At 35.5% G+C, this 12,338-nt stretch overlaps 1 protein-coding gene across 1 annotated transcript in view; it reads left to right on the top strand.

Moving 5' to 3' along the window:
* The window catches only part of LOC145686329 (thioredoxin-2-like), a gene marked incomplete in the record, with an annotated part of 476,938 nt that overhangs the window by 6,666 nt on the left and 457,934 nt on the right, over positions 1 to 12,338 (top strand). Inside the window, 1 exon segment of the mRNA XM_081759540.1 lies at positions 3,908 to 4,012. Coding sequence (XP_081615666.1) covers positions 3,908 to 4,012 — 105 coding nt within the window.

Below are 12,338 nucleotides of genomic sequence, written 5' to 3'. Positions count from 1 at the left end.
TCTAGTAGTGGCAGTTTTGGGATTAAGCTAGTTAAAACCGTTTAAAAGAAAATATTTCTGAACGATTTATTTATAAAGGATCATTGATTTTTGTTAGCCTCAGATCCCCACGCTTTAGTTAGTAGTATAGCTCCACCAAGCGCTGACTTCGTTTTCCTTGGAGATCGCTAGTATCGCTTGATAACATCGCAGCAGAAGATTTCTACAGAGTTGCCAATGGTCAAGAGCGTTAGGATACTAGACTAGACCAAAGGTGTCCAAACTCATGAGGTCGGCGCTCACGAGTTCGGAACTCATGCTCACAAGACCTCAACCTCACAAGTGAGCGTGAGATTGAGTGAGCGTGAGGTCAGACTGGTTATGTGAGCGTGAGGTTAAGTGAGCGTGAGGTCAGACTGGTGAGGTGAGCGTGAGGTCGAAATGAGTTTATGAGCGTGAGGTCGAGTGAGTGTGAGGTCGAAATGAGTTTGTGAGCGTGAGGTTGAGTGAGGTTGGATCAAAGTAGCCACCTGGTTCTTCCAATAGCAGGGAGAAGTATATTGTAATTCGAAAACACTGTAGATTTTTTGTTTTCTACACAAAAGCTTCTTTTTCTCTATCTGAAGATAATACCTGCTGTGAAACGACCATGGGTAAGCAGGGAGTATCTTTGGTCCGCTACCTTTTTTTTATTGGTCAACTTGGGATAAAAGTTTTAGTGTCTTTGTCATCAGCTATTTCTTAGAAGCAAGTAGAAAATAATCATGGAATGTCTTGATGTTTTGTCGGATCTGGGACAAATATGCCAATAACCAAATGCGCCAATGGTGAAAATGGACAAATCTGCCAATTGACAAATCTGATAATTATCAAATGCGCCAAACGCGAAAATGACCAATTGCGCCAATTGTGAAAATGGGGAAATCAGCCAATTGACAAATCTCCCAATTGACAAATCTGCCAATTACCAAATGCGCTAAACGCGAAAATGACCAAATGCGCCAATCCTGAGAATGGACAAATCTGCCAATTGACAAATGCGCCAATCCTGAGAATGGACAAATCTGCCAATTGACAAATCCGCCAATTACCAAATCTGCCAATAGACAAATCCGCCAACGGATAAGTCACCGAACTATCATTTTATTTTAGATGTATTCTTCAATCATCATCCCACAGTATTACAAAAAAGAAGAAGAATTATTTATGAAAGAAAGCGGAAAAGGGTATTTTAATTTTAATATGTGTTACTTTTATAAATTCGCAATTATGTTTCAAAATGAATGTTTACTGATGTTGGTTGTTGGAGTTTAGTATCCCATTGCTGTACTTAGGTTATATGAGACGTGACGTAACGCGTTTGAATTTTAATGCCCTCTCACTGGGAATCGAACCCGAAAAGACTAATGTTTGTTGTAATTATTGGATAGTCAACAAATAATTTTCAGAGCAAGTTTCTCTTTATGTAGTTAATACGTTTAATGTGGATTAAATATGATCCAAGATTAGTTGATATAAAAGGAAAATTAGTATAATTGAGTTCACTTTGTATCTATTAGTAAATACACATTAGTAACTAGTGTTTTGTAACTTGTATGCTTAGTTTATTTTCTTACTGAATGTAGAGTGTGCAAGGTTAAGTTTGCTATGTATGTGCTCCTGAAATTAAGTTAAATATGCAAAGATTTATAAAATCTGGATATTTTATTTCACATGAAAAGAACCTGAGTAGCAGTCATCAAGAACAGTTTCGAAATAATTTTTCCTAAACATGAATCCGTTGTTGTAAAAAATACATAAAATCTCTTAGGAAAGAGAAGGAAATTACAAATATCTTGGACCTGCATGCTGCTCTGGCCAAGACAATTTTCCTCCAAACTACGAATTTGCTGGAGATAGCCTTGAATCTACCTATGTCGTTAGTTTCTTGTGAGTGTTCTTTCAGCGTGTATAAGAGGCTCAAAGCACATCTACGTTGTAAGTCTGATCAGGACAGAACATCAGCATTAGCCATACTTGAAATAGAACAAGAGATAGCCTCTAAGCTTGAAGCAGATAAAATTATTGACATATTCGCAAAGTGGTCGCATAGACGTTTCAGTTTGTGTTCAGCAAGTAATTTGTAAATATAGTGTGGCGGAACGTTGTCAGATGATTCAAGAACAGCATAAAAATAGTGTTGTAATATTAGGCCAATATTTTACCAATTATTATTTTGCTATTGATTTATGTTTGAGATACACTAAAGATTCTAACGATTTTGTGAACAATAAAACGTACTAATACGTAAAGGAAGTCAGGATGTTTGAAAAAATGCTAGTTTGTTAATGCTTATTAAATTTATACCAAAGCCAGTTGAAATTATATTGAAGTTTATTAGTCTAGTATATAGGGCTTAATGTTTCTTCAAAGATGTAGAATATTACATTTTAACGCTAAAATATACATCTTGATAGTCTGTATATTCAGTTTAGGTACCCTCATGGAAGTCATGTCACTTTTTTAGGGTAGTGAATGTCTGTTACTATTTTATTTGTAACTATTTTCTCAAGTTACAAAGTATATAAAGGTACAAGGCAAACAGATGTGTAGAAATGTACCATAAAGTGTTTGTATGAAGTACAGCGTTTTATAATGTTATAGTTATATATCCTTGCATAAGTAATACATAATTTTTAAATAATTGTTTCATTATCACACTTCGTAGGAGAAGTTCACTTTTCTTAACTAATTCCGGGAAGAGAAGTTTAGGGCAATTTATTGGTAAATTCTCCAAACAATATTTCGTGTTGATTGTCCGCGGTTGCCGCGTAAATCGATTCCGCGATTATAGGCTGCCAAAAGCATGAAAAAGTAAACTTTAAAGGTCCGTAGCTCTAAAACTATGGAACCTACCGTAGTCGGATCAAGAATTCAGTTTGAAATTAGTATATGCCCTATCCAAGTATCCAAGTTTCAAAATTTTTTGGTACTTCCGCAACAATTTTTATAGAGGAAGCTGGTGAGTACTTCAAATTATATGCCCGCAGCCAAACTCTTTCTATAAATATTGCTGCGTGAGTACCACAGGATTCTGAAATATGTATTTTTGGATAGCACACGTATTAGTTCCTAAGCGAAGTCTTGACCCGAGTATGATAGGTCTCATAGTGTTGGAGCTATGGAGCTTTAAAGTTCATTTTTTCATGTTTTCAACAGCCTGTAACTCCGAAAGGAAACATGTGCACCAAGGTTGGTCTATATTTTCGTCGGATCTTGGTGTCAGGAATCACTTCAAAAACGTTGTCGGTGTTGTTTTGAAACACTATATACACACACAGTGGCGGATCCAGGATATGATCAAGGGAAGGGCTAAACCATAGTTTGCCGTTTTATCCAGTGTAAAGCAGGATCGAAGCCCAACCTGAGCGTCAAGGGGAGCTATAGCCCCCCTTGGATCCGCACCTCTATATATATATATGGATTATTCCATTTGCAAGTATGCCCCCCCAAACTCAGAACTCTGCCTACGTCCCTGATAACAACAAAAGCCTACCCATGTTGCACTATGCTGGAGGCACTGAAGTTTCTTTACAAATTAATTTACGACGCCCTTATAAATGTTCCTTTCTTTGCACTCCATTGAATGTAAAGAGAAGAATCAGAAAAAAAAATCTGAAAGGACATTTTTCTTCAAGTGTACTTTCAAAAGAAAACTGTTTATATTCAAATACAAAAAATAATAATTCAAAGCATAACTTTTCAAAACTGTTAAGATTACACAGAACTACAGAATAATATCATCACATCCCGAAAAATAAATTCTCAAGAATAATTAAAATAATTATGTTCAAATAGAATAAATTTAATAGATGCTATCAGAAACAATGAGTTATTAATAATCCTCACTTTCTATGATATAACCTAACTGATCATCTTAATTTTTAAGGATGAAGTACTACGTGAGATAGGCAAAGAAGGGGATAAGATGATCGTCGTATTCTTTTATGCAACTTGGTGCCATAACTGCAAAGGTATCACCCCTAAAATAACCGTAAGTATGAATGAGCTAAGTAAGTAGATTAAAGCATTTATTACAAGGGTATGTTATAATTACTTATAATAAACATTGGCTCGTGAACCAGTTTGCTAACCTGTTGTAACTGACTTCTGGTGTTTAATTAAGAGTTCATGTAACCTATTAATTTGATTTTACTTGATTTTGAGTTTAGCGTCCCTTTGAGCAACGAAGCTATATGAGACATAGACCTAAGCTTAACGCGGGACCCGAACCACATGAGCTCTCTTTAGGAATCGTACCCGGGTCTCCCACCACACACTAACCGCATAACCATGAGCAAGCTCTGTTACCTACTCATGTTTGTGAGCATATTCAAATTAAGAAACGTGTTATATTCAACTCACATGTCCAGAAATTATTGTTTTATTAACATATGAAGAAAATTATTTTGAATAATGGAATATTGTGGAAATACTGAACTTATAACTCTTATGTGTTCGTATCAAATTCAATTTATTTCCAGTTTCTAACTTCTCTCTCCTTTCCTCTTTCTTCTTCCTCTATCTGCTTGTGTTAAGGGTTCTATCATTTTTATAAAATACTGCAGCCTTTGAACACTCTTTTATTTTCAAAACTGAGGGGGAGGGGATATATAAAATATGTTAATAAAAAAAGACAGTAGACGCGGGCCACAGTTTATAGAGCATATGGAAGCAGTGCTTAGTAGAGTTGAAGAAACTCGTTTGTGTTTCGTAGAGTTTAATCATATGACGTTTTCCTGGTGGAAAATTAGAGTCATATGGCCTGTACGTGGGACATTCAAATTTTGTCCCCTGCCCTGTGATGTCATTTAGAACCACTTCTCTAAAATTTGGAATAGGTAGGATGGTCACCCCCTCGATTTTCGGGAAAGGTGCATAGATGCATAGAAACATCTAATAAATTTTGACAATTTCCAAACCTCAAAATTTGATGTAATAGCATAGGACCGGGTTATGTTTCCTTCTGTTTACAAATACCTAAACTGTCTTTCAGAGATTAAATTAAAAAAAAAATACCGTAAATCCTTACGAATTTTCTTTAGGTCTGAATTATTTTCCCCTCCAGTTTTGCCAGAGTCAGAGGAATATTGTATTATGCATATGAAATTCTCGTTGTAGATAAACAATATAACTAGAATACAGGAAATTACAGAAATTTAGAGTGGTAAATTTTATATTAATACATTACATTTTTTTATCTAAAATGATTTAAAAGCAGTGGATGTAGAAGAAATATAATAACTAAAATATACTACAAAAATTTACCATCTGCATCACGCAATTTGTTAATTGATTCACTGTCAATTCGAGTGTCCCCAAAGTATGTCTTTGTCCGGTTACTTTCCTTGGAATTAAAAATTGGAAAACATGTATGAAAAAGCCTCGATATCAGCAGGGTAAAGGCAAGAATATTTGGAAACATTTTGCTGTTTCTTGATATAACATGTGATTAATCCGACCGGTCTTACATAGGAGAAAGGAAACTGGTTTATGTTTTCAAGTATTGGAGATGTCAAGAATCAAAGTAAAATTACATTTACTTGCAATGTCAATATTACAACCTTCATCCTACAGTAGTTAACTTATTTTAGGATATACTACAGCAGAAAATAAACTAAAATTTGAAAAAGAAATTCCTGCGCAGAAGCCAAGTTATTTTTGTTTCTTTTTTAAGCTGGATTCTTAAAACTATTTTTTTTTATTTTTAGAAAACAGATGACAGCTTCCGTAATTTTCAACGAACTTAAAAGTTCCTTACTGAATTCTCTGTTTCTCTGTGTGTGTGTGTGTCTGTCTGTTATTTAGGAATTTTTCGATTTTGAGCCCTCCATTCGATACAGCATGAAAAACTATTTGAGAAAGTGATGGAATTTTTCGCGTCACTCTTACTGTTCGCGCGATATCGGCCAAAAAAGTTCCGGTTTCGGGAAATTTAAGAATCATATCTCGGGAAGCATAAGTCATAGAGAGATCATATTGGCATTGATCAATATCTAATAGGACGGTAAACATTTTGGTAACAAATAGTAACCGGTGGCCACTGGCCAACTGGCGACCGTTTCCCAGATATTGGCGAAAAGATTCCGGATTTCGGGAGATTTAAGAAGCCATATCGAGAAACGTAAGTAATAGAGAAATGATTTTGCGAATTTTTCAATTTTGAGCCCTCCATTTTGAATATGTGTCTTCGTAAAACAACATATCGTAGAACGTTTTAACAGATTTTCTCCGTATAAACTAAACACTTTCTCATCACTCCCGATTATACGGTTTCACAAGTCTTAGACTTGTTGATGTGCGTCCTTGCGAACTAAAAGCGAGCATGTACCGTATATGTGTATCTGTTAATTTGGCCTGTAAAGCACAACAAATAATATGAATATAGTTACATGTTTCTGCACTTCATTCCAAACCTAAAGCTGTTTTCAGTTTTTGAAGCAGCGAAAGGGTTTATTGCTTTAGCTTCAATAAACGAAACATTTTCGTCTTCCGTTGTCACTTTTGGTCTACTCAGTTTCGCTTTAGCTTGTAATCCCAGTTCCTCTTCTGCTTCGAATCGTTCAATTCAACATCTTACTGTTTTAATATCCTGGCTCATGGCTCGAGCAACTTGGTTTTCAGATATTCCAGCTTCCCATATGCGATTATTCTTCCTCTAGTTATACGAGAGAAATAGCCTACCATTTTACGTCCGTCAAGCTGACCCGCACAAATTTCATATTCAAACTAAAACAGTACCAAAAATTTGTACTCAATATGTACCAATTTGTACCACTAAAATTAGAATTTGTACCCCCACCAATTTCGAAAGAAACGAAATTTTGATGGCGGGCCAGCTTGACGTCAAGCTGGCCCGCACAATTTATTTTTCTTTCCAATTCGAACAAAAACGATACCAAAAATTTGTACCCAATATGTACCAATTTGAACCACTAAAATTATAATTTGTACCCCCACCAATTTCGAAAAAAAAAAATGAATCTTTGATGGCGGGCCAGCTTGACGTCAAGCTGGCCCGCACAATTTAGTTTTTTTTCCAATTCGAACAAAAATGGTGCGAAAAATTTGTACACAATATGTACCAATTTGTACCACTAAAATTAGAATTTGTACCCCCACCAATTTCGAAAAAATTGAATTTTTGATGGCGGGCCAGCTTGACGTCAACGCATTTTTCTTTCCAATTTGAATGAAAACTGAACCAAAAATTTGTATCCAACATGTACCAATTTGTACCACGAAAAGTAGAATTTGTTTCTCCACCCATTTCGAGAAATTTGAATTTATGTAATTTTTAAAACTATACCTTATCTTGGTCAAACCAGGAGGTAGTGAACAGTACCAAATAGACAATATTCTAATCCGAAACAGATTCAGAAACCAAGTAAAGCTCTGTACAAGTTACTCAGGTGCAGATGTGGACACAGATGACTCCCTCGTGTTGGTTATCGATCTCTATAAGATGACGCGAATATTATAACCGTGTATCAAGTGGAATTCACTCAAACTAAGAAAGATGTCAAGACTCATAAAGAATTCTGGAGAGCGACAGATAGATGAGTTACCACAACAGATACTGCGAAAAATATTATGTAAGAGGGGCTTAATGGCAGGAATAATCAAAAGCTGTGATGATTACATGGGGAAACAGGAAAAAAGAACTACAAGATATGGATAATTGAAGAAATATTGAAATTAGTGGAAAAGCGAAGAAGTTGCAAACTAAACAAGGACGACGAAGTATACAAGCAATACAGAAACCTGATAAACAAGAAAGGCAAGAAAAGAGTGGTTAGCAAATGATAGGAAATTGATGAAAATATGAAGACTGGAGACATAGAACAAGCTTACAAGAACATGAAAAATTAAGTTTATCACATCATAACCACTGCAAATGTAATAAAGGACAAAGACGGAAACGTTCAGGTACAGGAAGAAGATAGAACACATCGATGGAAGTTGCGCAGAAGTTTACGAAGAAACTGAACCGGGAAGAAACGGTGGTGGATGAAGAAGTAAATGAAGATTACTTGGGACCATCAATTTTAAAAGTGGAATTTGAAGAAGCAGTGCAAACACTGAAGTCAGATGCAGCAACCGGACCAAATGAAATACCAGCTGAAATTATAAATAATTTAGGATAAAGAGTGAAAGGAGTTTTGTATAAACTAATAAACAAAATGTGCGTAACAGGTAAAGTACCAAAAGATTTTGAGAGTTAAATGTGAAAACAATAGTGTTTGATATTACTTGTGTCAAAAATATTTATAAGAATACTTCGAAGACGTGTGGAAAAAAGAATAGAGGAGAACCTGTCCAAAGACTTATTTGGTGTCAGTTAAAGGAACATGAGAGGCTATACGACTGATAATCGAACAGTTTCTAAGAGTAAACTTTAGTGGTTGTAACAGCGTTCATCGGTGTAGAAAAGGCATTTGATAACGCGAAATGGAACACACTGTTTTAAGTTCTGAAGAAGAAAGGAATAGACTAGAGAGATAGACGAGTAGTGCATGGACTAGAAAACCATACAGGTCTTATAGGAAGACAAAGAGAAGAGAATAAAGAAAGTTATAAGACAAGAATGCGGACATTCACCATGGATATTTCGAATATGATCAAATATGATCAAAATGATCGAATATAAAACGAATGACCTACTGTATTCTCAAATACTCTGTCTGCTTTCTTGTAAGCGACCATGTTTCGCAACCATATAGTTCAACAGGCATGGTTATTGTTTTATAAATATTTTAAGCTTCAAGTTTCTCATCATAATTCATGAAGATCAAAGATTTTGAACTGAATAATAACACGAATTCCCGGCTTTCAGTCAAGATGTAATTTCTTCTTACATATAGTTTTGGTCTGCTAATGTTGATGCTACATTTTTGAAAGTATCCACTTTGTCGAAAATATTATTTCATATTTTGACATACCCATATGCAGTATTATAATCCCAGCGAATTTCCATGTATTTAGATTTCTCTCTATTTACTTCTAAACCCATGGCCCTACAAGCGTCCAATAAAACCTCTTTATTATATTTTCATTTCTTTTCGAGTATTAATCGAATGGTAAATTGATTAATAATTAAATTGATCAATTGAACCTAAATCTACAATGTTAACGTCCAGCAATTTCATCCGCGTATGGCGTCAGTCTTGCTATGTTTGAGAGAATTTTATAGCATGTTGACAGAAGGCAGATGCCTTGATCAGTGACGTATTTAAGGGGGGAGCTTCCGGGCTTAAGCCCCTCCCGAAATCTTACTTACTATAGTAAAGTAAATGAAATACCTTGCAGAATTTTCACATTTCCAGGCAAAGCCCCCCCCCCCCACCATTTCCACCATTTCTTCCATCACACAATTTCATCCGTCTTTAGCACTTAGCTTGCATAAAAGTGGAACTTTAAGCTAAAGAGTTCATTTCATTTTTTCGATGATTGATCACTTCTAATCTTGTGGCAATTCCTCCCTTTTTTCAGATGAGGAAAATGAGTTTCTGTAACTCGTTTCACAATTCCCCCCCCCCCAGCTAAAATTTCGTCTACACCCAGAGATTTGTATTCCTTCCATTCTTTAATCAATCTGTTTAGTAGTTTAGACGTGGTAGATGTATTTTCTTTCTTTTTTTCCTGATTGGCTTTATATTAGAGCGAAATTATTATTTTTAACTTAGTTATTTTCCAAGTTAAATGATACGTTCAATAGAACACGCGAAGTTATGCACAGAATACATAATTATTAGTAGTACAGACACCAGTCTATGTAAGAAAATTCGGACAAACTAACAGACACTGAGCAGTGTTTATTTCAGAAAATAATGTTCCGGGGGGAGGCTCAACGATATTCGGAAGAGCACTTATTATTTTCACATGGTACCGGTACTGTTCTATTTATTATTATATTATAGACGTATTATTCTGGTCTCCTCCGGAGGCACTCACAGAGCTCCGGGGGGCACTAGCCTTTAAAAAACATGTCTGGAAAACATGTCAGCCCCGAAAAACAAAGCAGAGTTCCGGGGGACACTAAGTATCTAGTTAAAATTATTACAACTATTGTAGATACACTTTAGGTTTTAATTACGGTTAAAAGCAGTCGGGCCCCTGACAAAATCCGGCCCTCGAAACCATTTCGTCAGGCCCATTGATCGGTTATAAATTTTTTTGTGATATATTATATTAAATTGAAATTTTTCCAACTCTCAATTCTATAGTGTTAAACTACGTCAGTCAACTTCCCTCCTGCAACTTGACCATGATGATAAGACTTAGATAATGGGAGTTGTTAGCGGGGGTGATGGGGAACGCGTCTCCCCAAATTTTTAGGTAAAATACCAAAAAAGATAACGCAGTAATATGAAATTTAGTGAACTCCATGCATCTCCACCAGAATTGAAAAGCTAACAAAGAGTATGCTCAGAGGCCAACGTTATCTTCTCTTCACTCCAACTCCTTCCCATTGCACTGGAAAATGCCCTCGACGTTGGTTATCCAACCTGTGACGCCAGCACGATCCATATAACTGGTTCGCTCCCTCTTTTAACTTGCTTATGCTAATTCAGAGACCTTTCTGTGTTTCATTTACTGGGCGGAGCTATGGGGCACGGGAAGCATTGCCCCTCCAACTTTTTGACAAAAAGTAAAAATGCCACTTATTAGATGGCCATTTACCAAGACCTGTCAAAATTTGCGAGACTGTACTGTAGGTCTTTCCCCCCGCAGCAGACGATTCCTAACTCCGCTTCTACATGTTTCTACGTTTTCATATGTGTATCTACTCAAATTTATAATATATATTTGATAAGTAATAGAATTTTCATCATTATTACATTATTGTGTACATGCATTTTTATTTAAATGGCTTTTAAGTTGACAGAAACAATTCACGATGCGAGTTTTCAAAACACAACTCTTTTTGTAAGTAAGTTGGTGTTTTTATTAATTAAGAGAATACGTACCATCTTGAACTACTTCCTCCTTATACTTTGGGATATCCTTTTCGATATAACGCTTCTCAATAGAGGGTGGTTTGCCTCGTTTTGGTTGCATGATGAATTCTTGGTCGACCTATTTCTATTCCTCTAAACAGAAATAAGAACTGGATACAAGATTTAAAAAAAAAAAAAAAAGCAAGAGGGAGGAGGATGAAGTATGCACTTGCTAAGTCATATGATGTATAGAAGCAATCAAAAGCTTTAACCTTATCTCTAAACTAACAATGGAAGACTAAACTAAAGATTACACTATAAGACGAATTGTATTCAGATTGTGAAATCTCACAATGAACCACAGTTTCATAAAATTGTTCCTCAAGACGGATGAGGAATTAAATCCAGGATGGGAAAATTAAACAAGTAATTGACAAAAAAGAATAAATAATGCTTTGTTTTTAAACTAAATGTATGCATGCTGAAGAGAAAAATTCAAATTTGTCAAAATTCAAATTTGTCAAAATTGGTGGGGGTACAAATTCTAATTTTGGTGGTAAAAATTGGTACATATTGGGTACAAATTTTTCGCACCATTTTTGCTCGAATTGGAAAGAAAACTAAATTGTGCGGGCCAGCTTGACGTCAAGCTGGCCCGCCATCAAAACTTCAATTTTTTCGAAATTGGTGGGGGTACACATTCTAATTTTAGTGGTACAAATTGGTACATATTGGGTACAAATTTTTGGTACCGTTTTTCTCGAATTGGAAAGAGAAATAAATTGTGCGGCCGCCATCAAAAATTCAATATTTTCGAAATTGGTGGGGGTACAAATTCTAATTTTAGTGGTACAAATTGGTACATATTGGGTACAAATTTTTGGTACCGTTTTTGTTTGAATTGGAAAGAAAAATAAATTGTGCGGGCGAGCTTGACGTCAAGCTGGCCCGCCATCAAAAATTCAATTTTTTCGAAATTGGTGGGGGTACACATTCTAATTTTAGTGGTACAAATTGGTACATATTGGGTACAAATTTTTGGCACTGTTTTAGTTTGAATATGAAATTTGTGCGGGCCAGCTTGACGGACGTACCAATTTTGTGTATATATATTTGGTCTTTCTCAGTGTTGGGTAAGTTACTTGTAAAATTGTAACGCGTTACAAGTTATTTTACTTTCTCTTAAAATGTAACGCGTTACTAACGCGTTACTTGCCTCAAAAAAGTAACTGTTACTTTACTTCGAAAGTAACGCTTTACTAACGCGTTACTTTTAGGTCCGAAACTTTGAATATGTAAAAAAAATCTTATTACTTCAGTTTTCCGTACCACTATTACTGCCGCTATTATTATTATTATTATTATTATTATTATTATTAT

Source organism: Thermobia domestica, chromosome 5 (assembly GCF_964235325.1).
Source record: "Thermobia domestica chromosome 5, izTheDome1.hap1.1, whole genome shotgun sequence".
Lineage (NCBI taxonomy): Eukaryota > Metazoa > Arthropoda > Insecta > Zygentoma > Lepismatidae > Thermobia > Thermobia domestica.
The sequence above is the reverse complement of the archived record's forward strand: the minus strand, read 5'-3'. Positions and strand labels throughout refer to the sequence as shown.